The sequence below is a fragment of the Ceratotherium simum genome, chromosome 25 (genome assembly GCF_057802395.1).
Source record: "Ceratotherium simum simum isolate JZ-2026a chromosome 25, ASM5780239v1, whole genome shotgun sequence".
NCBI lineage: Eukaryota > Metazoa > Chordata > Mammalia > Perissodactyla > Rhinocerotidae > Ceratotherium > Ceratotherium simum.
This window is the reverse complement of record NC_141924.1, coordinates 9407383-9431418: the sequence shown is the minus strand read 5'-3', so window position 1 is coordinate 9431418 and position 24036 is coordinate 9407383. Positions and strand designations below refer to the sequence as shown.

The following is a 24036-nucleotide window of genomic DNA, read 5'->3' as shown; positions in this document are numbered from 1 at the left end:
AGCATAATTTACTTCAAGGGGGTGAAACAGGCAGAGTAAATGAAAGTATATCCGTATAAAGTATGGATGTAATGATACTAGCCTAGAAATAGGTGGTTAATCATGCTATCCTATTGTGTAGCTTAAATTCTGGCTGTGTAAGTGGCAAACTTTTTGTGTTTTTTCCCCCTCTTTCTGCCCAGCTTTCCCAGCCAGCTGTAAGCATTGAAGGGCAAGTATCAAACCCTCCGTCTACTAGTAGCACAGAAGTGAATTCTCAGACCATTCCTGAGAAGCAGCCTTCACAGGAAGTGAAAATGGAGGCTAAAATGGAAGTGGATCAACCAGAACCAGCAGATACTCAAGCAGAGGATATTCCAGAGGTGAGAGTAGGGTAATTACTCCTGTTATTTGGTGAGGACCTCAGTCTAGGTATCCAATTAAATATGTTAAGGAAGGTATTCTGGTGATCAGGTCTCATTTCATTGATTTCCAGTTGAGAAAGGGTCTTCAGATACATGGACAGGGGAGGGTAAATAAGCTGATGATCTTACTGCTTCCCAGTTGCATGTCTTTGAAATGCTAAAAATTCCTATCTTGCCTTTTAGACTAAAGCAGAAGACTGTAAAGTGGAACCTACAGAAACAGAAGAGAGAGGCACTGAATTAAAAACTGAAACAAAAGAGGAGGAAGACCAGCCAAGTACTTCAGCTACCCAGTCATCTCCAGCCCCAGGACAGTCAAAGAAGAAGAGTAAGTCTATAGGCTCTGTATTCCTGGAGGTGGGGGAAAAATGAAAGACCCTGAGTAGAAGGGGATGGGGCTTCTTGGGCCTCAGAAATTGACTTTAACGTGATTTCATTAATCTCGGAGCCCTTGGCCCGTTCTCTTCATTATTACTAGTGTTGGAAAAGAATTTTTCTTTCCCTTAGGTGTATTTGCTTCCTGCAGTCACTGGGTCAGTAATAACCCATCAGTTCTCCAGGGTTAGGTGGTTCACAACCTCTCAAAATTATCTTTTTCAGAGGAGAGAAATTGTTAAATAACATCCTTGACCAAAATGCAGGAAATAATAGCAATAATAATAGTATATTTATTGTTAACGTACTGTGCACCAGGCACCATGCCACACACCTGCTATGTCTCATCTAATAACTTCACAACAACTGTGAGATGATTGATCCCTGTTCTACAGGAGGGAAAACTAAGGCTCAGCAAGGTTATGTAACTTGCTCCGGCTTACTCTGCTGGTACGTGAACCCAAGCAGGCTGATTCAGAGTCTCTGCTCTGAACCACTCTGCTGAATATTAATGGGTCAAGCCGAGTAAGCAGCACTGCTTAGCACAGAGTGTTAAACAGTTCCCACAGAAATTAATTTACTGACTAGTTGAGGACTAGAATTTGTTGTGGCTCTAGTGACCCCTTCACAGACAGGACTTATCCCAAGGGGGAGTCTGCTGGCTCCTGGAGGTGATGTATATCAAAGTGTTCCAATAATACAGTGTACTTTAAAATGTTGGAGTTAACCAACCCCTTAGGTGAAAAATATCTAAAGTACTGACAAATACACCCCCTGAAGATAAAATTAATTTGTAAAGAGCCAGTTCTGATGGCCTAGCAGTTACAGTTCAGCGTGCTCCGCTTCAGTGGCCCAGGTTCAGTTCCTGGGTGCGGAACCACACCACTTGTCTATCAGTAGCCATGCTGTGGTGGCGTCTCACATAAAACTAGAAGGACTTACAACTAGAATATGTACAACTATGTACTGGGGCTTTGGGGAGGAAAGAAAATAAAAGGAAGATTGGCAACAGTTGTTAGCTCAGAGCGAATCTTTGAATAAATAAATAAAATTAATTTGTAAATAGAAGAAATAACAAGGCCTCTGCTCAGAGAGTGTGTCTTAAAGCTCAAAACTGGACCCTTAATGACTAGCTTCTTGAATAATAGCTTAAATTACTTCTATCTGGGACCCACCAGCAAATCTTTCCTGACTTTTGGGAAACATACTGAGAACACGTTTGAACGTAATTTGATAACTGAGTCTATTGTTCTGGCAATTATAATTTAGTTCTCTCTTTCTTTAGATTTAAACCTAACATTTACCATTAAAATGGTAAATATGTCTTCTTCCTAAGCTCTAAAACACCAAGCATTTTAAGGAGGGACTTTTCCCTTTAGTGATAAGACAGTACCAGGTCTAATTTCTGACTTGTCAAATACTATATCACAAATGAGGACTTCTTTCTATTCTTGCTTGACAGCATCTCCCTCCTATCGCCAGTATTATTTTGAAATGTTATTTTGACGTCTTTGTAAATTTTTGGAAGGCTTAGGATTCCATTTGGTCAAGACTATCATAACTGAATTTGTCACTGAAAAATTAGCTGAGCCATGAAGGATGTTTAAAGGTGACTAGACACGGTGTTTGGAAGGTGCTACCTGAAACAGACCAGGAATTAGAAACAGGAAGTGCACCCTTAGTGATGTTTCCATGGGGACAATGTAGGCAGTTTTGTGTTTTGTGAATCTTGAGATATTTTTATAGCTTTGACTTGAGCATTTTTTTCTTCATTTTCTTAATTGATAACTAATTTCAAATGTACTCTTCTTAAGTTTTCAAACCAGAAGAGTTACGACAGGCGCTGATGCCAACATTGGAGGCACTTTACCGACAGGATCCAGAATCCCTTCCCTTTCGTCAGCCTGTGGACCCTCAGCTTCTAGGAATCCCTGTAAGTATAGTACTTCTGATTTTTTTTTTTTTTTTAGTTAACAGCTTTATTCAGATATAATTCACATATTGTACAAGTCACCCATTTAAAGTGTACAATTCAGTGGTTTTTGTGTATTCACAAAATTGTGCAACCAACACCATGGTCAGTTTGGGATCATTTTCATCACCCCAGAAAAGAAACCCCGTATCCAAGCAGTCACTCCCATTTCTTCCCACAGCCGCCTACCCTCAACCAACCGCTAGTCTACTTTCTGTCTCTATAGATTTGTCTATTTTGGACATTTCATTAAATGGAATCATACAGTGTATGGTTCTTTGTGACTGGCTTCTTTCACTTAGCATGATGTTTTCAAGGTTCATCCGTATTGTAGCGCAAATCAGTACTTCATTCCTTTTTATGGCCCTGCAATATTGTATAGATATACTACATTTTCTTTACTCATTCATTCGTTGATAGACATTTGGATTGTTTGTGCTTTTTGGCTGCTGAGGATAGTGCTGCTATGAATATTCACGTACAGATTTTTGTGTGGGTGTGGTTTTTATTTCTCTTGGGTATATACCTAGGAGTGGGATTGCTGGTCATATGGTTTATTCATTTTTATCTCTTGAGTAACAGTAGTTCATGATAGAAAAGATGGACCCAAATGAGCTTCAGCTGCTTTTAAAGTTGCATTTGCACAACAGACTATTGGCAAGTTTCATTTGAGGCTTTTAAGCGGTTATTGGATAAGGCAGTGGAGTGCTTCGAGGGGCAAAAGTCCGCTAGGAACCTTTTTTCCCCATATTTCTCTCTGCCCTTAGATGGATCAACGATGTTCTCTGGACTTAGTTTCTTTGTCTGTAGGCCCCTTCTAGTACTAAAACGTTAAGGATCTTTAACTTCTTGGTCTTGAAACTGATCGCCCATATACTATGGTAAAGCATCTGGAGTTGCTTTAGTAGACCATCAGTCGGCTACCTGGGAAGTCTGTGGTAGCTCTGTTATTCTCTCTGCCCTCTGAGCTGCTTCGTATCTCTGTAGACTAATGATTTCAAGAAGTGATGGGCATCAGTCAATTCTTTGGAGATACAGACAGGTCAGAGACCTAACATTATCTGAAAAATTAATGATGATGGTAGAAAGATACGCCATCTACCTTAAATATACTGAGACTTTTGGGTCATGTTTGGTGTCACTTGTCCGTTTAGGATTACTTTGATATTGTGAAGAGCCCCATGGATCTCTCTACCATCAAGAGGAAGTTAGACACTGGACAGTATCAGGAGCCCTGGCAGTATGTGGATGACATTTGGCTCATGTTCAACAACGCCTGGTTATACAATCGGAAAACATCTCGAGTGTACAAATACTGCTCCAAGCTGTCTGAGGTCTTTGAACAAGAAATTGACCCAGTCATGCAAAGCCTTGGATATTGTTGTGGCAGAAAGGTAAGAAATTTTTGCACAGATAAGAATTGTATGGAAAATTTGACCATTTAGAGTGCTGAATCTTCAGACTGTTAAGCTCATCTGGAGTAGGGACTCGATCGTATTCACCTGTGGCTGCACAGTGCCTGGCATGTACTGGTTTTCTTAGGCATACCAATTCAAATTGAGCTCCTCTTGTCCTGTTGAGTTCTTTGATAAGTGATGGAAAGATATGACCACTAAGCCGACCTCAGATTGGTGAAGTAATCCAGTAGGAAACTAGAATGATTTTAGTTCTGTGAACTGTCTTGGAAACTGAAATAGCCCATTATGATTAATATAAATGAGAACTAAGACTTCACTGACTTTTGTTTCTGATTTGCCATTGTAAATATTCTAGCTTGTCCTTCAAGCCTATGTACTATTTAACAAATGGTTTCTTTTGCAGTTGGAATTCTCTCCACAGACACTCTGTTGCTATGGCAAACAGTTATGCACCATCCCTCGTGATGCCACTTACTACAGTTACCAGAACAGGTAAGCTCGACTGTGTGTGACATGGTCTGTGTGTCCGCGTGTCTAGGGACTGCATGCGGATGGACCAGCACACATACAGTCATGCTTCATGTGTAACTTGCTTGAAAACAACTGTACAGCACAAGTTCTGATCTTGGCATTCTGCCTTTGCATGCAGAATTAAACAATTTTCCAGCAGAAAGTAGCCTTGCGTCAGTTGTCTGGGCCCTTATTTTTATAAGGCAGGAACCCAAGGCCTTGGGAAGTTAAGCAACTTTGTGAGTTGGTGGCATAGACGGGATTATATCCCAGGCCCCACTTCTCTTTCCACTGTCCTTTCATAGCTCACCGCAGCCTCAAGCAAAACAAAAGATTTTCAGACTAGTCTACTTGTCCCTGAAATTGCTGCTGACTCTCTCCTTTCCCAAAAACTACCCAGAAAACTTTTAACTAGATGTTTACTCGCCAGCTGTATCTTTTTGTAAATGTTTCCCTTTTGTGTGCCGATCCCTAAATTGTTCTTGGAGTATACTAAAACAGAGGATTCCGGAGTATTTGCTTTGCCTCTATTAAGCAGATAAAAAGGAACACTTCCCAAAATACCTCTGTACCAGACTGTTACTTACAAAGACTTGCATATGACAGTGGATGGTAGGGTTCTAATAAATTAGGCACTTCTGCCTTATTTTCTCCTGCCTAAACAATGGCTGTAATCAGACCAATTGCATTCATCAGTCTTTCTTAACCATGATTTGTCTCCTATTTTCAGTAATCAGCCTGCAATATAGCTTGCATGGGATGTTTACTTGGGGCTCTGAGATAGTAAAAGCAAGGCTGGGCAGTCAATACGCTTTACTTCTTTAATAACACCAAGCCCATGGTGGTGTTTTTGCTGAACTTGTGTGTTACAGATGCATTTCTAGCTTTGAAAAAGTCACCTAAACTTTTTGTTTTATTTACAAAAAGTTAGGTGCACTCTCCTGATGCTTTGTAGTCATTAGAATTCACAGTTTTTTACTCACTAAACCTAGGAAAAGTGGGTCTCAAGTTGTTATAAGCACCTTACGTTCAAAAAAGCAAGTAACAACTGACATAAGCTTTTCTCATGCTACAATCTTGACAGTTATAACGTTTTTGGATTTTTAACATCAATCCACAGTATTTGTAATCTTTGTACCAAGGAACATGTGTAATCATGTACCTGCACACGCCACTGCCTTTCTTTTGCCTTTTAAACTATGTCAGTTGATGGCTACAATCAGTACTTAACGGCTTGTGCAGATTTTTCATTGAAAAACAATTTTTTTTTTTTTTTTTTACTTATGTGGCTTCCTTGGGATCAAAAAGAAATTTTGTTTTTTTCAAGCTACAGTAGTTTTTAGATGATTGTTTCCTGGTACTATATCCATAGTGGATTTTTTTTAAGCGGGGAGAAGTATGTGGTTGCTATGTTTAGGTAATAAAGTAGCAATTCTTCTCTCCCCAGTATATTTATCCTTCTTCCTTTTTTTGTATATTTGCATCAAATAGTATTCATTACTAAATTGAAAGGGTGTAGGTCTGTGTAAGTGAAACTTTTTTTGTTTTATTTGCTGTAATCATTTGCTACTTGTGATCCCATTTGAGATACTTAATGCTAATCTGTGCTTTGCCTTGGCTTTCTGCTTTGTGTTGTCTTGTCTTGCTTTTATGTTTTTTGTTGTCCTGCAATCCCTCATTTCTTCGTTTGTTTTGTGTTTTTTTTTTTCTCCCTCATGCTTGTCGTTGTCTGCACTTGGCTTTGATTGCAAAAACAAAAAACAAAAAAACAAAACAAAACCCAAACTGTGGGGTCCATAAATCTGCATCATTGAATGTCCTTGTCGCCGTTGATGACCTGCTCTCTGCTCCCGTCCCCCTCCTTGGCCTGCTGTGATTGGTGGCTTCGTTGCTTGGCTTGGGCTGTGTTGTGTGAACGGAACAGTTCACCCCAGTATGGCCTTCTTGCCGACAGGTATCATTTCTGTGAGAAGTGTTTCAATGAAATCCAAGGGGAGAGCGTTTCTTTGGGGGATGACCCTTCCCAGCCTCAAACGTAAGTAACTGCATTATTTTGGAAAATGCTATCTTATTTCTCAGTATGTTGCCAGGTAATTATGCTTAGGCTTCTAAGTGGTCTTGGGTTACACTGTCCAGTATGGTAGCCATTAGCCACAGATGGCTATTTAAATACAAATTAATTAAAAGTAAATAAAATTTAAAATTATTTCTCAGTTGCACTAGCCACATTTCAAGTGCTCAGTAGACATCTGTGGTTAGTGACTGCCATGGAGGTCACAGATAAAGAACATTTACATCATAGCAGAAAGTCTGTCAGTACTGATCTAGGGAACATACCAGCATTGGGTGGTCATTGTACATATATTTCTTCTGTAAGGAAACAATCAGCTTCTCTCCTAAAAATCGAAAGGCTTTAGTGCAAGGGAACTTCATCATTAACTGTGAGTTTGAGGGGAATTGAACAAATAACCACCTTGCAGCCTTTTCATTTAGGTTAACCATACAAGAAATCACTATAATCATGAAAATCATTTAACAGCATTAGGGGTTTAGGAGCTTATTGGAGTGACTTATTAGAAAGAGACTTGGTTAGGCCTTTGTGATCTTACAAGTTCTTATTGTTTGGTAAATGCCAAGAAAATTTTTCAAACATAGCCTAAACTAATAGTACTTCTAATCTCTAAGATTTAGTGAGACAGACCAATTTCAAATTTGGACTGTTTTAGGAAGAACAAAGAGTTTGGTGTACTTAAAATATTCTTCAGCTGCTTCTTCCCTGTTTTAACCTATAATAAACAGAAGCAGTTCAGAACATTCCAAAAAGTATGGAATTCTTATGTTATTAGTAAAAACAGGGCTTCTGAGAAAAACTGGTTAATTTTTCCAAATTGGATTTTGAAGTTGCACTTTTCCTTTAGTCACCACTGAAATACAATGTAGTAGGGTCTAGTGCTGATCTGGAGAGCAGATGCTGGGTCTCCTTGAGCCTTAAGGAGCCTTTCTGACCCTTGGCTAAACCAGGGAACTCAGCTCTAGCTAGGTTTCCCTCATGCAGGAAAGGAAAGCAGCTTTACCGTTGGTAGTGTTGAGTGGCTTACCACGTGTTCTCCACCTTAGCACAGCACATCTGTGACTTTGAACAGTATAGAAACCTGCTTCTGATTCTGCAGGTCTGGAGTGGGCCTGAGGGTCTGCATTACCAGTAAGCTTCCAGGTCCTTCTGTGCTGCTGGTCTTTAGAACACACTTTAAGTAACAAGGCCTTAGGCCATTTTGAGATGAATCTCTAGGGTATAGCTAGTGGGAAACAGTTTAAATGTGGAGACGTCGTCATTTTTGTGAGGAGGAATCACAGTAGTCAGAGTTGGGCCGCCTGATAAGACTGTTAGCTTCTGTATTTGTGAGGCTGTGAGCAGTGTGGTATGTTAGATTTCAGGTTGGGAGGCCATGTGAAAATTTTAAAATGAACACTACAAAATAAACATTTTTACCCTTTAAAATTACCCTTCTGGGGGTAACTATAACCAGTATGTATTCTTAATATTGAAATTTTCTATTAATACAAAATTTGACTAGACTGTCCTGAAAATGGATATTATTTTTTAGTGGTTTAGCTCCCTGTATACACACTCATTTTTCATAGCTTGGTCTTAGGAACATGAAACTGTTAAAAGGTATAAATACCTAACACTAAGAGTAGTAGGCAAGATTTAAAAAGGAAAAGAAGAACAAACTCATGTTTCTAGTTCTTGCTGGGTTCTCCATTTCCTGTAAGGGGAAATAGATTTACTGTAAAATCCTTTCCAAAAACAAAGGCATTCCTTTATGTAAACGTGCATTTTGTGGGAACCAAGAAAGTACGTGTTTAATGTATCCTCAGTATAGTCTTAGAATATTTAAATAATCCACTTAGAGGATGAGATTTGTTCCTTTGGTTAGAACAGTAGTCAGATTGCTCATCCTTCCATATTGCTTTTTCTCATCGTGTCCCTCTTCTCTCCTTAGTACAATAAATAAAGAACAATTTTCCAAGAGAAAAAATGACACACTGGATCCTGAACTGTAAGTAGTTCCCCTTGAATAGTCAGAACACTTTGATTTTCCTTCTTCCTTTCATTCTCTTGACTTGCACGGACAGTGAGATGATTCTGTATTCTTGGGCTAAATCTATGTAACATACATCTAACATCAGTGGCAGAAATGTGGAAGTCTACATTACATTAGGATTCATTTACCTTTCACTAAATCAACTTAATAGTTGGGTGTCTTATAGGATCAAGTGAAGCACCGAGCTACCTCTGCTCAGTGCCGTGTATTCCATTCCTCTTGTCCTCTGCATTTTCAAACACATTCATCATCCCTACTTTGTAGTAAGGCCTTTCAGAGCACTGAAATGTACAGTATTCTAGGAGTTCCTAGAATGGGTAGCATGGTGTCAGACTTATTTGGAAGTTTAAGCAGCAATAATCTTTCATGTTTTACTGCCTTTCCACAGTCACATTTAAAATTGTCACATTTAATGACTAAACTTAATTGCTTTTAAAATTTGCTCCACCTTTAATGCTAAAGAGCTTTTAAAAACCAAAACCTTTTTAGAACTATTATTTCAATTCTTTGGACAATTCTTGGCTATCTTTTGAATTGTCAGAAATCGGGAAATATTAGAGGTTTTGATTTGATTAAAGTTTTGGATTTAATCTTGAAATTTTGGCTTTTCATTTCCAGGTTTGTTGAATGTACAGAATGTGGAAGAAAGATGCATCAGATCTGTGTCCTTCATCATGAGATCATCTGGCCATCTGGGTAAGACATCGATATTTTCTCTAGACTTTTTCATCATGAATTTTAGCAAGTTTTTGTCTTCTTTGCAATGATTATATCATATCTTCAAAGTTACTATGACTAAAAATTGTTCTTTGGGTTGGGAAAATATAATGAAAATCCAGTTTTGAAACATTAAATAACCGAAAATCCAAAAATATAGATCTTTTCTCTTACTTGCACACATTGTTTTTTAATCCATGCTGGTTTGTTTTTTAAGTTCTTTTGTGATCATCATACATCAAAAGTAAATACTTTTGAGAGATTTATTAATAGAGATAACAAGAAATCTCTAGCACCTAGAAACTAGCAAGGACGTGTTAGATGCAATTAAATTTGCCAGATTTTGTAAGTTACTTATACTGCAGTAGAAAAATTAGAAGATACAGTTATGGAGGGTGCCAAGGGCACACCCTCTATTCCTACCTCGGGTTAAACATGACACTGTGAATAGTGTTCTAAATGGTGACCCTGGTTAGGATTTGATTTAAATATCTTTTAGGGAGCTTGGGCAATAAGTTACATGGCTGTTGTCCCGTGAAAGGCAGAGTTACAATAAAAATGACTAGGTAACAGACTTCAGTGAACTAGCTATTCTTGGGACCCATGTTCTGTTTCTGAATATTCTCCATGTATTTACCCAAGCTGCACATCATCAGTGACTTTGATAGCAATGAGTCGATTTTTGTCCATTGTGACACTTACCTGTCTACTGCTGTGGGCCACCTCTCACTCTCCAGGAATGGGGCTGAACCAGGTTCTGTTGCAAGGGAAGGAGGGGTGTCTGTGCATCGAATGACTCATTAGGATGGGATCTCTACATTGTCCTCTACTCTTTTCTTGGACTGATTGTTGATGTTGGTTTGGAGTTCACAGGAAAGAGGAGGCTAATTAACAAATTTCCAGAAAATCACAATAGTTGATGTTTATACAGCTTGTCTTTAGATACGCCTTTTTAGTGCTCTCCTTAATTATAGTCAGTAAGAATAATTAAGAGATTTGGAGTGATTCTTGCAACTTAGGATCAGTTAGCTGGTTGATAAACACTTAAAGTGGGCTCACATTTTTGTAAGAAATTCTGCTTATGCACACATCCTTATGTAATTGCAAGAACAAAGAGAATGTACAGTTTAAATCTATTGGTATTGCTCTCAGAGTGTACTTATTTACATTCCCACCAGTAATAATATAGACTTTTGCCAATGTGATTGGCCAAAAAACAAAATTCCTTTTTTAATCTGTAATCCTTCATCATCTTTTCACATGTAAGCCAATTTGTATGCCCTTCTCCGTGGTCTAGTGGTTAAGATTTGGCACTCTTAATGCCACGGCCAGGGTTCATTTCTCAGTCAGGGAACCACACCACCCGTCTGTCAGTTGTCATACTGTGGTGGCTGCGTGTTGCTGTGATGCTGAAAGCTATGCCACCCGTATCTCAAATACCAGCAGGGTCACTCAGCGTGGACAGGTTTCAGCAGAGCTTCCAGACTAAGACAGACTAGGAAGAAGGACCTGCCCACCCCCTTGCAAAAAAATTGGCCACGGAAACCCTATGAATAGCAGCAGAGCATTGTCTGATGTAGCACTGGAAGGTAACAGGATGGCACAAAAAAGACTGGTCAGGGTTCTGCTCTGCTGTACACAGAGTCAGAATTGACTCGGTGGCATTAATAACACATTTCTGCATGTGTTTTGCCTGTTTTTCAATTAGGTTTTTTATCCTTTTTTTATTAATGATTTCTAAAAGCTCTTTGTATATAGTTGTATTAAGTCTTTATTACATATTTGGAAATATTTCTCCCAGGTTGTCTTTTGAATTTTAACTTTATGGTTACATAAGGTAGATTTTGTAGTATACATTACTTTAAATGTTTGTCTCAGTTGTCTAAGCAAAATCTTGGTTTACATTTTAGATTTGTCTGTGATGGCTGTTTAAAGAAAACTGCACGAACTAGGAAAGAAAATAAGTTTTCTGCTAAAAGTAAGTTTCATTCTTACAGGTGAATCTTGGCAAAACTTCACTGAAGTAAAGTTGAGAACAAACCATACAAAATGAATTACTTTGTTTCATCCTTATTTAAAATAATTAACCAAAGTAAAAATCTTAATAATTTTTCTATGATCTACTTAAAGTTGAACTAGAATGTAATTTTTGGTGTGAAATTCATTAGACTTAAGAAAAAAATTTTCAAGGATCAGGATTTATAAAATGCAGGATGTGTGTTTTTCTTGTTCCTGCGTTTCTCCATATTTGGGGCATTTCCTAATGGGGGCCGGATGTGGAAATATTTGTCCAGAATTGCCATCCCATGAGTGATTCCCTCAGTTTTGTCCATGCCATTAGTAGGGGCTGCTTTTAGGCCTACGTGATCTTTTCAGGGCGGGGGGGTGTGGGGGAGTAAAAAATTTTATCATATAATTAATTGATATTAATTTATCTTATTATAGTATTTGGTTTAGTTTTGTAGATGCCTTTGGGATTTTTTTGCTTTTATTCCTGTAAGGTTTCTCATAATACCCAACCATTGTTATTTTAAAATAGTATTAGAATCGAAGCAAAGTGCATATGGAGATTTGTTCTATTTTTTAACTCTCTGAAATTGGAAAATTTTCAAAATAAAAAGTTGGGGAAAATAACGTGTAAAGAGTATTAACTACCGTGCTTGCTGTAACTGTACATAAACTAAAATTGGAATGAGACAGAGAAGATTAGCATGGCCCCTGTGCAAAGATTATACACAAATTTGTGAAGTGTTCCATATTAAAAAGAATTTTTTTAAAGTATTGACTACATTGCCAACTTTTAGCGAAATCCAGCAAGTTATCCTGTTTGTATTGAAAAAGCAGAAATGAGATTTGATATTGAACCTTAAGACTGACAATAATAAATTTGCACCTTGGTTACTACAAACTTTTAACTTTTATGTTTCTAGGGTTGCCATCCACCAGGCTTGGCACCTTTCTGGAGAATCGTGTGAATGAATATCTGAGGCGACAAGGTCACCCTGAGTCAGGAGAAGTCACTGTTCGGGTAGTTCATGCTTCTGACAAAACTGTGGAAGTCAAACCAGGCATGAAAGCAAGGTGTCTAGTAATTTTCCCTCGTCTTCTCTTGTGGATCCACGATTGCTCGTTCACGGTTACTGTTGATGATTCTAATCTGAATGAGATGTAATGGTTTTTCCCTCCAATCTGAATTGTGTAGGTTTGTAGATAGTGGAGAGATGGCAGAATCCTTTCCATATCGAACCAAAGCCCTCTTTGCCTTTGAAGAGATCGATGGTGTTGATTTGTGCTTCTTTGGCATGCATGTTCAAGAGTATGGCTCTGACTGCCCTCCACCCAACCAGAGGTAGGACTTACTATGGCTTCCTTCTTATTTGTGTGGGAGTTTGAGGTTGTAATAGGTGAAAAAGCATAAGGGGCAAGAAATGTTTGATGTGCTTGGTTTGGAAAAGCAAATTCTCAAGTGTAGTATTGAAGTAAAACAGAAAAAAAAATAAAGACAGAAAATACTGCTCTTCTTTGGTCATAGTAATAAAGAAAGGGATAGGAATAGCAGCCTGAAATTGGAAATGGGAAATAAATTCACTACTTTTCAGAGAATGAGCTCAAATCGAGATTTTGTGATTGTGTTCAGTACCTTACTGAGAGGTATGTGAAAGAAAGAATGTCATACAAATGGGGTAGGATATGGTTTAGAATTTCTTAAAGGCCAAAATAAGAAAGCTGCCAGAATACATTTGGATCCGTAAATCTTAACCGGTACACTATGTTTCAGGTACTACTAGGTGCTGAGACTAGAACAGAGCCATAGGCTCACTAAATGCCCCCAGGGGTTCACAGTCTAGTCACTTACCTAACTATAACACTGTGTGATGAGCATTACAAATGACAGGGTGAGCAGAGAGCACAGAAGAGAGAGACTGTTTTTAGCCATATCATTATGAAACTTGACTTGGTTTCCTTCTCCCCATTTGGTATAGGAGAGTATACATATCATACCTCGATAGTGTTCATTTCTTCCGTCCTAAATGCTTGAGGACTGCAGTCTATCATGAAATTCTAATTGGATATTTAGAATACGTCAAGAAATTGGGGTAAGCATATTGATAACAAATGCTATTTTAAAAATAATTAAATTACCACTGTGATATTGTGGTGAGACACAGGGTAAAACATGCAAATGTGACTTTTTGCTTTTTTTTTCCTCACCTTTGGTTTCTGTCTAGTATAACTATAATTTCAGCTTGGTTGGAGATTCTTTGATGTTAATGTTGCCAATAGGAAGGAAATGGAAAATATCTTCGTTGCACCCGTTCCAGATTAGTTTTTTGTACAAGTAAGCTGTTAGGTACAGTTTGATTTGAAGGTTGATTGTTACTCATTTAGGGCCAGAACCTTAGGCTGCATTTGATCCTTTTACACCTGGGATATCAAAAACAAACACAAAGTAAGGTCTGGAGATATAAAAATGCATCAAGACTGGTTCCTTACCTTCCAGATATATATGTGCTTGAGAATATTCACCACCTCTCCTTGCAGGTTATTCCACTTAACATTTTGCATTTCATTTGCTCTCTTGTTGAAATGAATCCATTTTCCCTTGCGTTGTAGCTTTCATTTGGTCTTGAAATGCATATTTGGCATTTTTGGATCCAGGGCTAGTCTCCAAGAAGAATTAGGCAATGTGAGATCCATTGTTAGTGCTGTGGGTTATGCCTAGTTCTGGCCTAAGAATTTTGATCTGATACTAAATTGTATACTTCCTGTTGTCTTAGGAAAACTCCTTGGTTTCTGTACTGACTCCACTTTGTGGTTTGAAGTTTAACATTCTAGAATGGATGATCTTTCCTCTTGAATGTTCCTTCTCTTTGTGGTGTTAGATATACAACAGGGCATATTTGGGCATGTCCCCCAAGTGAAGGAGACGACTATATCTTCCATTGCCATCCTCCTGACCAGAAGATACCCAAGCCCAAGCGACTGCAGGAGTGGTACAAAAAGATGCTTGACAAGGCCGTGTCCGAGCGAATTGTCCATGACTACAAGGTCAGGAGGAGTGAGGGAATGCTAGAACTGGAAATGTACTAATCCTGCTGCTCTGTATTCTGGCATTTCACTATCTTAACAAAACTCTTCTGCTTGTTCTCCCTTTTCCATGTAATTTGTAAAATTATGCTAATTTTATAAAGTGTTTTTATTTTGCCTGAATTGTTGTATTAAGATAAAGTTTATCTGGCAAAATGTTTTCAAATTGCTAACTCTAGTCAGGTGAGTATATCAGTTTTCAATATTCTCTTTACTTCTCTGTACAGACTTTCAAAGTAAGAAAAACTAGGCTTTAAGCAAGTCTTAGATCAACAATACCTAATTAAAAATAATTAAAAAATGTATTCTTAATAGCCATTCATAATTCTAGGGTATTTCATGATAAAAATGTGTACTACTAAATTTCTTACCTGTTTTTACTGATGGGAAGGAAAACATTAACTGGATGTTTGCCCAAGCAGCACAGCAAATCATTCTGTAGCCATATACTTTCCAGTGTTTGTAGTTTGGGTTGTTTTGAAGATATTTCTCGAGTGGAAGCTGCTGAAATTTCAAGGGTGGATGCAAGGCAGGCACTGCCTCACATCACACTGCGTTCTGTCATCAGGAGTGGTAAAGGCCATGGTGAGAGTGATGATGCCTCCGCCACTAGTCCTAGCAGGATAATTTGCCGCTTGGTTATGTAAAGTTAGGTAATCTCCCTGTCTTTGTGGGTAGAGGAAAGAGAAAACCAGAAATACTGACCTCAGACAAGCCCCTTTCACTGTTATGAAACTGTCTCCCCAGGCATGAAGCTTAGATACAAAATCTCTACCACCTTTCAGAAGACCTTTTTTTGCGGGGGGGGGGGGGGGGGGGGGAGGAAGATTGGCCCTGAGCTAACATCTCTGCCCATCTTCCTCTATTTTGTATATGGGACACCGCCACAGCATGGCTTGATGAGTGGTGCATAGGTCCCTGCCAGGGATCCAAACCTGCGAACCTTGGGCCACCAAAGCGGAGCATGTGAACTTAACCACTGTGCCACTGGGCTGGTGCCTTTCAGAAGACATTTTAATCCCTCTTGTTTCTTATGTCCATTAGCTGTGACTGCTTCTGTATAATAAATGCTTTTTAAGGCAATATAAATTCCTATTTGTACATGGGTATTTTCACAGGATATTTTTAAACAAGCTACTGAAGATCGATTAACAAGTGCGAAGGAATTGCCTTACTTCGAGGGTGATTTCTGGCCCAATGTTCTGGAAGAGAGCATTAAGGAACTGGAACAGGAGGAGGAAGAGAGAAAGCGAGAGGAGAACACCAGCAATGAAAGCACAGATGTAAGGGCCTTTTTGCATTTTCCTTTCCAGCTTCTGCTTTGATTCTCATGTATAATCCAGAAGTGAGCTGAAACTTTCAGCTTGGTCTTAAAGCTTTGAGATGTGAAAAAGCTCTTTAAATTGGACAAGATTGACTTAGATAAGTTACTATGGTTCTGTTTCGGTGGTTTTAAACCTTTTTAGCATCAGACCCCCTTTTTAAATGGAATCTTGGATTTCCAGTAATGGAAACAGAAGAAAGGAAACCCTGAAAAACTGATAAGAAAATTACCTATATAGAGCAAAGGGGTTGGTAAGCTTTACTTTCTGTGAACGTCCAAATTATGAATATTTTGGGCCTTGCAGGCCATATATTGTCTCCAGCGCTTTTTTTTTTTTTTTTTTGGTAACATTTTATAAATGTAAAAACTATTCTTAGCCATACAAAAACAGACCTGGGCCTGAGTTTGGCAGTCCCCCATACAGAACCTGGCTTTGTAGGAGAATCATCTGAGGAGCTTTTCCTGGTCAGTTATTTCCCCATAGCATATCTAGAATTGCCCTCAGTGAGTCTGACCTGTTAAAGTCACTTTTAAATAGTCTGTTAAAGAACTTGTTACAGCCTAGTAGTTTCATTTCATGGATTGACCATTTTTAAAGGTGGTTGTTGTTTTTATAGTAGACTCATAAAATTCTAGAACGAGTGGAAGGAAATGAAGCCGTGGTCTTTGGCTCCCCAATTGCCTGCACTGTTCACTACCCCACATTGCCACTCACCGTTTCCTAGCCTCAAATCTGGGATAGGATGGATCAGTCTAAGCTCTTTTAGTCAAAAAGCTAAGGCTGCCATTGTCTTAGTGAAGGGTTTTAGTGCAGGGATTCTTCACTGGGAGACAATCAGTGCATAAACATTAGTAACATTAGTTTATTGTAAACAACAGCTTAAAAAAGAGTGAGTGAAGAGAGCAGCTGGTGAAAGGCATAAGATTATGATCTCTGGGTTCAAAGAAAGGAAAGTCTTGTTACCATTAGTATCATTCAGATCACTTCTTAACAAAAACTTAACATTTTCTTATCCCCTTTGTGCTAACCTACAGGTGACAAAGGGAGACAGCAAAAATGCTAAAAAGAAGAATAATAAGAAAACTAGCAAAAACAAGAGCAGCCTGAGTAGGGGCAACAAGAAGAAGCCAGGCATGCCTAATGTCTCCAATGACCTCTCGCAGAAGCTGTATGCCACCATGGAGAAACATAAAGAGGTAAGATGCCGCCAAGTTGGGGAAACAGGGCAAGCTTTCTAAAACACTGCCCAGCATGTTTGGCATGTATGAGAGGAACACCAGGCCACTTGAAATTCAGAAGAAAGAAAAGAGGATGGCTACTTGGGGTGGTAAGAACAGGCAATAATAAGGTTTCTTTGATTTGCAGCTGTGTTATAAATCTAGATGGTGTTGGATTGTGTCTTGTTTTAAAAGGATAAGCATAGTGAGTCTAACCCTGTTTGTAATCTCCTTATGTTTGTACCTCTGTCTGTTGTTAAGGAGATGGGCTTATTGGATATTTTTGTTCTTTTGTTTTAAACCAAGCTCCTTAGAACTCCATTGGGCATTCCAGTTTGTCTGTAATGGAACTTTGGCAAAACAAATGAATAAAAATGTTGACTGCCTTTCTGAAAGTGAATTGGGAAGTGGAAAGAACTAAAGGAAAGTTCAACTTTCATACACTGTGCACTTGTAGCCCCTTCTCAGAGGAGTTAAAACTTTGAATTATTTTGTTATTCAAATTGCCTATTTGTTGTAGGTAGTTTGGGAATGTAACTGGATGTGTTGGCGTTTTTTTTCCCTTCAGCAGCATCATTGGTAAGGTGAGGAGTCTTGAAGGGTAATTCATGTCAGTTTTTTGTTGTTGTTTTTTTTTTATTACAACCAAATTGATTAAGCAGTCTTTGAGAGAGAAACAGTTATGCAGAACCCTTCTTTTTTTTTTTTGGTGAGGCGATCAGCCCTGTGCTAACATCTGCCAATCATCCTCTTTTTTTGCTGAGGAAGACTAGCCCTGGGCTAACATCCGTGCCCATCTTCCTCCACTTTATATGGGATGCCACCACAGCATGGCTTGCCAAGCAGTGCGTTGGTGCACGCCTGGGATCCGAACCAGTGAACCCTGGGCCGCCGCAGCGGAGCACGCGCACTTAACTGCTTGTGCCACTGGCCGGCCCCCAGAACCCTTCTTTAGATAGGTATTTATTATAATGGTGCTTCACCTATAAAGCTGTTCAAAGCATCTTTCCCCCCACATCACTCCTCTACCCCAACTCCTTTTTTATTTAAGATTAAAGAACTAAGGTCAACTGGATAGCCTAAGATGAGAGAGGCCTAATACCATTAGCCATGCTCGTGAAATGGAAAGATTCCTTAGTTCTAGTGAGTGCCTCACTTAGATAATTATCAACAATTAATAATTATTTGCTATTTCAAGCAATATTTAGTATCACAAAATTCTAGTGTAACAGAGCAGTTGGGAAAGGCCCTCAGGGTAAAGGGTTTTACCTATTTTGTAATAGGTTCAACTTAAATTGTGGACACATTCTATGACTTCGTTTAATCTGAAGAAGACATAGGTAGTAGTCACCTGTTAGGAATTAGAGTCTAAAGTTGTCAGTTTAGGTTAAATTCAAGTATTGTCCTGGCTATCTAGCACGACATACAGTGGAATCAATCATGATGGTTGGTATTGGGTGCTTGGCCATAGTGAAGACTTCCTAGGGAGTCAGATGGTTTTATTTGCGTCTATTTTGAATGGGTTGTTCCAGGCATTCCCCACTTGTTAGATTCTGTGCTTTCCTGTGCATCACATTTTCAAAATGCTCTTCCTTGCTTTATGAGTGTTTTCTTTGAGTCACGGTCTTAAACCCAGTATTACAAGGTCAAACACATCCCAGTCCTCCCTTGGTGCTTTTAACTCTAGGCGTCTGTTTGATATGTGTCTCTACTCAGTGTGTGGTCTCTTGTCCTATGTTCTTTTTCTAGAAATGTATCTTATTTAAAAGACTCTTGTTTTATGCAAACATTGCTGCCCAAGTATATCACAATTGTTACTGCCAGTTTGCCCAGATTTTCAGTCTCTGAAAAACTGGTAGAATATAGTAGGCAATACAGCAGTTGCTCACAAGTTCCTGATCTCTTGAAGGTACCATTTTACATTTTATAAATAGTTATATACTAATAATTTCAAATACATACATAATACCAGCTTTCTGTTGCAGCCTTTACACTAATGGTTATGGGATTTAATGGTTATTGTTTGTTTTCAAACTTCAATGAACAAAAATTTTGTTGCTTCCACAGCGAGGACTGAGGTTTGGGGTTTTTATCTTTCCCACCCCCACCAATTTTTTTTTTCTCCTCAAACTTAAAGTTACATAGAGGACCCCCTCCCATACCCTTCACTTAGATTCACCAGTTGTTAACATTTTGCTACATTTTCTTTATTTCAGCAAGTACCTTCTAAGAAAGAAGACGTCCTCTGCACAACTACGCTGTGGTTTCACACTCAGGAAACTTAACCCAGTGCCGCCATCTGCTGTCTGGTCCTTAGGCTCCAGTCAAGGATTGTGGGTCGTGTTGAGTTGCCATGTCTCAGCTCCCAACCTTATTTTTTTTTCACGACATGGGCATTTTGTTGAAGGGTCCAGCCCAATTGTTTTGCAGAATGTCCCTCAGTTTGGATTTGCCTAATTTGTTTCCTTGTGATTAGATTCAGATTAAATCATGGAGTGCGTCTTAAAGTAGACCACTTTGAGGCACAATGTCCACTGTGCATGTGTGTACCTGACCTAGACCATTCTTACTTTGAAGGAATTACTGAATGAGGTAGAAAAGATAGCAAGTTGTAGATTTTAGGCCCATTGTAATCACTCTCAGAGAAGAGACCAGAAATACATGAAACAGGAGAAAGAGGGGGGTGTACCGTTTAACCTGATGATGCGGTTGTAAAATACACTAAAGCGTTCACCAGCCTCCCAGGCATCTGGCCTGACTCACCTGTCTGCTGCTGCTGACCCAGCGCCTTGTGGTGCTCTGCTCCAGGGTCAGAATGACATGGTCTCTCTTGCAGGTCTTCTTTGTGATCCGTCTCATCGCCGGCCCTGCTGCCAACTCCCTGCCTCCCATCGTGGATCCTGACCCCCTCATCCCCTGCGATCTGATGGACGGGCGGGATGCCTTTCTCACCCTTGCAAGAGACAAGCACCTGGAGTTCTCTTCACTCCGAAGAGCCCAGTGGTCCACCATGTGCATGCTGGTGGAGCTGCACACCCAGAGCCAGGACCGCTTCGTCTACACCTGCAATGAGTGCAAGCACCACGTGGAGACCCGCTGGCACTGCACCGTCTGCGAGGTAGGCCCCCAGGTTGGGGAAGGAGAGAGCGCGGGAGGGTCCGACTGCCTGAGAGGCAATGCAAACAGATGTTAGATAGGCCTGGGGACCTTCCTGGGCTCCAGTGCCAGGGGTGAGACATAGAAAAAGCTGAGAGGGGCTGGCCTCATATTTGAGTGGTAGAGGTGAAGAGGCTTTCTCTAAGAAGGGGCTTTTTAGCTCATGCAGAATATGTAAAATGCTTTTGAATGACTTAAATCTTGGAGAGTTGACCTGCACCTGTGTTTCACCCCCCAGGATTATGATTTGTGTATCACCTGCTATAACACTAAAAACCATGACCACAAAATGGAGAAACTAGGTCTCGGCTTAGATGATGAGAGCAACAACCAGCAGGCTGCGGCCACCCAGAGCCCAGGAGACTCGCGCCGCCTGAGCATCCAGCGCTGCATCCAGTCTCTGGTCCATGCCTGCCAGTGCCGAAACGCCAACTGCTCCCTGCCCTCTTGCCAGAAGATGAAGCGGGTTGTGCAGCATACCAAGGGTTGCAAACGGAAAACCAATGGAGGGTGCCCCATCTGCAAGCAGCTCATTGCCCTGTGCTGCTACCATGCCAAGCACTGCCAGGAGAACAAGTGCCCTGTGCCGTTCTGCCTAAACATCAAGCAAAAGCTCCGGCAGCAGCAGCTGCAGCACCGGCTGCAGCAGGCCCAGATGCTCCGCAGGAGGATGGCCAGCATGCAGCGGACTGGTGTGGTGGGGCAGCAACAGGGCCTGCCTTCCCCCACTCCTGCCACTCCAACCACACCGACTGGCCAACAGCCAACCACCCCACAGACACCCCAGCCCCAGCCCCCCTCTCAGCCCCAGCCCACCCCTCCCAACAGCATGCCACCCTACTTGCCCAGGACTCAAGCTGCTGGCCCTGTGTCCCAGGGTAAGGCAGCAGGCCCGGTGACCCCTCCAACCCCTCCTCAGACTGCTCAGCCACCCCTTCCAGGGCCCCCACCTGCAGCAGTGGAAATGGCAATGCAGATTCAGAGGGCAGCCGAGACGCAGCGCCAGATGGCCCATGTGCAAATATTTCAAAGGCCAATCCAGCACCAGATGCCCCAGATGACTCCAATGGCCCCCATGGGTATGAACCCACCCCCCATGGCCAGAGGTCCCAGTGGGCATTTGGAGCCAGGGATGGGGCCCACAGGGATGCAGCAGCAGCCGCCATGGGCCCAAGGAGGATTGCCTCAGTCCCAGCAACTGCAGTCTGGGATGCCAAGGCCAGCCATGATGTCAGTGGCCCAGCATGGTCAGCCCTTGAACATGGCTCCCCAACCGGGATTGGGCCAGGTAGGTGTGAGCCCTCTCAAACCAGGCACTGTGTCTCAACAAGCCTTACAAAACCTTTTGCGGACTCTCAGGTCTCCTAGCTCTCCCCTACAGCAGCAACAGGTGCTTAGTATCCTTCACGCCAACCCCCAGCTACTGGCTGCATTCATCAAGCAGCGGGCTGCCAAGTATGCCAACTCTAATCCGCAATCCCTCCCTGGGCAACCTGGCATGCCCCAGGGCCAGCCAGGGCTGCAGCCACCTACCATGCCGGGTCAGCAGGGGGTCCACTCCAATCCAGCCATGCAGAACATGAATCCCATGCAGGCAGGCGTTCAGCGGGCTAGCCTGCCCCAGCAGCAACCACAGCAGCAGCTCCAGCCACCCATGGGGGGGATGAGCCCCCAAGCGCAGCAGATGAACATGAATCACAACACCATGCCTTCGCAGTTCCGAGACATCTTGAGACGACAGCAGATGATGCAGCAGCAGCAGCAGCAGGGAGCAGGGCCGGGAATTGGCCCTGGAATGGCCAACCATAACCAGTTCCAGCAACCCCAAGGAGTTGGCTACCCCCCACAGCAACAGCAGCAGCAGCAGCAGCGGATGCAGCATCACATGCAACAGATGCAGCAAGGGAACATGGGACAAATGGGCCAGCTCCCCCAGGCCTTGGGAGCAGAGGCAGGAGCCAGTCTGCAGGCCTATCAGCAGCGCCTCCTTCAGCAGCAGATGGGGTCCCCTGCTCAGCCCAACCCCATGAGCCCCCAACAGCATATGCTCCCAAACCAGGCTCAGTCCCCACACCTACAAGGCCAGCAGATCCCTTCTTCTCTCTCCAATCAAGTGCGTTCTCCCCAGCCTGTCCCTTCTCCACGGCCGCAGTCCCAGCCCCCCCACTCCAGCCCTTCCCCAAGGATGCAACCTCAGCCTTCTCCACACCACGTTTCCCCACAGACCAGTTCTCCACATCCTGGACTGGTAGCTGCCCAGGCGAACCCCATGGAACAAGGGCATTTTGCCAGCCCGGACCAGAATTCGATGCTTTCTCAGCTTGCTAGCAATCCAGGCATGGCAAACCTCCATGGTGCAAGCGCTGCGGACCTGGGACTCAGCACCGACAACTCAGACTTGAATTCAAACCTCTCACAGAGTACACTAGACATACACTAGAGACACCTTGTAGTATTTTGGGAGCAAAAAAATTATTTTCTCTTAACAAGACTTTTTGTACTGAAAACAATTTTTTTGAATCTTTCTTAGCCTAAAAGACAATTTTCCTTGGAACACATAAGAACTGTGCAGTAGCTGTTTGTGGTTTAAAGCAAACATGCAAGATGAACCTGAGGGATGATAGAATACAGAGAATATATTTTTGTTATGGCTGGTTCCCACCAGCCTTTTTTCCCTTGTGTGTGTGGTTCAAGTGTGCACTGGGAGGAGGCTGAGGTCTGTGAAGCCCACCACATGCTCCTGCCTTGCACCTCCAATAGGTTTTATTATTTTTTTTAAATTAATGAAAATATGTAATATTAATAGTTATTATTTACTGGTGCAGATGGTTGACATTTTTCCCTATTTTCCTCACTTTATGGAAGAGTTAAAAAAGAACATTTCTAAAACCAGAGGACAAAAGGGGTTAATGTTACTTTAAAATTACATTCTATATATATATAAATATATATAAATATATATTAAAATACCAGTTTTTTTTCTCTGGGTGCAAAGATGTTCATTCTTTTAAAAATGTAAAAAAAAAAAATTTCCCCTTCTTCCCTTCAAGTCAACTTTTGTGCTCCAGAAAATTTTCTATTCTGTAAGTCTGAGCGTAAAAACTTCAAGTATTAAAATAATTTGTACATGTAGAGAGAAAAATGACTTTTTCAAAATATACAGGGGCAGCTGCCAAATTGATGTATTATATATTGTGGTTCTGTTTCTTGAAAGAATTTTTTTCGTTATTTTTACATCTAACAAAGGAAAAAAATTAAAAAGAGGGTAAGAAACGATTCCAGTGGGATGATTTTAACATGCAAAGTCCCTGGGGTTTCTTCTTTGCTTGCTTTCTTCCTCCTTACCCTGCCCCCACACACACACACTTTCTGTAAAACTTGAAAATAGAAAGCAAAAACCCTCAACTGTTGTAAATCATGCAATTAAAGTTGATTACTTATAAATATGAACTTTGGATCACTGTATAGACTGTTAAATTTGATTTCTTATTACCTATTGTTAAATAAACTGTGTGAGACAGACACTCGACTTTGTTTCATTTCTCGCCATCGTATCTGTGTCTTGGAATGCAGCAGTTTAAGTGCCTGATGCGTGGGATTCAGGAAAAAGCCAAGCGCTAGCTTACAGCCTCCCTAACTAATTATATAAAGTGAATTCACAAGTAGATTGTGGTAAATTTGTCCAAAGTTCAGGGAAAAACACTACAAGTCCCAGCTAAGTGTCAATTTTATTGACTGGAATTGATTA

The 24036-nt window shown here is 41.0% G+C and overlaps 1 protein-coding gene and 1 non-coding gene across 6 annotated transcripts in view; both read left to right on the top strand.

The window, feature by feature from the left end:
- EP300 (EP300 lysine acetyltransferase) overlaps nucleotides 1–23810 on the top strand; it is a 78697-nt gene extending 54887 nt beyond the window's left edge. For 3 of the 5 annotated variants that reach the window (XM_087448868.1, XM_087448867.1, XM_087448871.1), the window contains 17 exons: nucleotides 183–362; nucleotides 588–732; nucleotides 2594–2712; nucleotides 3906–4145; nucleotides 4573–4661; nucleotides 6604–6714; nucleotides 8684–8740; nucleotides 9404–9481; nucleotides 11413–11480; nucleotides 12433–12583; nucleotides 12705–12851; nucleotides 13486–13599; nucleotides 14386–14551; nucleotides 15709–15873; nucleotides 16950–17111; nucleotides 19969–20250; nucleotides 20527–23810. In XM_087448868.1, the coding sequence (XP_087304994.1) occupies nucleotides 183–362; nucleotides 588–732; nucleotides 2594–2712; nucleotides 3906–4145; nucleotides 4573–4661; nucleotides 6604–6714; nucleotides 8684–8740; nucleotides 9404–9481; nucleotides 11413–11480; nucleotides 12433–12583; nucleotides 12705–12851; nucleotides 13486–13599; nucleotides 14386–14551; nucleotides 15709–15873; nucleotides 16950–17111; nucleotides 19969–20250; nucleotides 20527–22728 (4476 nt within the window). In that variant the 3' untranslated portion in view covers nucleotides 22729–23810. The remainder of the gene's footprint in view (nucleotides 1–182; nucleotides 363–587; nucleotides 733–2593; nucleotides 2713–3905; nucleotides 4146–4572; nucleotides 4662–6603; nucleotides 6715–8683; nucleotides 8741–9403; nucleotides 9482–11412; nucleotides 11481–12432; nucleotides 12584–12704; nucleotides 12852–13485; nucleotides 13600–14385; nucleotides 14552–15708; nucleotides 15874–16949; nucleotides 17112–19968; nucleotides 20251–20526) is intronic. The other 2 variants (XM_087448869.1, XM_004437898.3) reach the window with 1 other exon arrangement.
- On the top strand, nucleotides 12159–12265 carry LOC147913717 (U6 spliceosomal RNA). Its single transcript, XR_015556416.1, has one exon. It is a non-coding gene; the product is annotated as a U6 spliceosomal RNA (small nuclear RNA).
- Nucleotides 23811–24036: the final 226 nt, after the last annotated feature.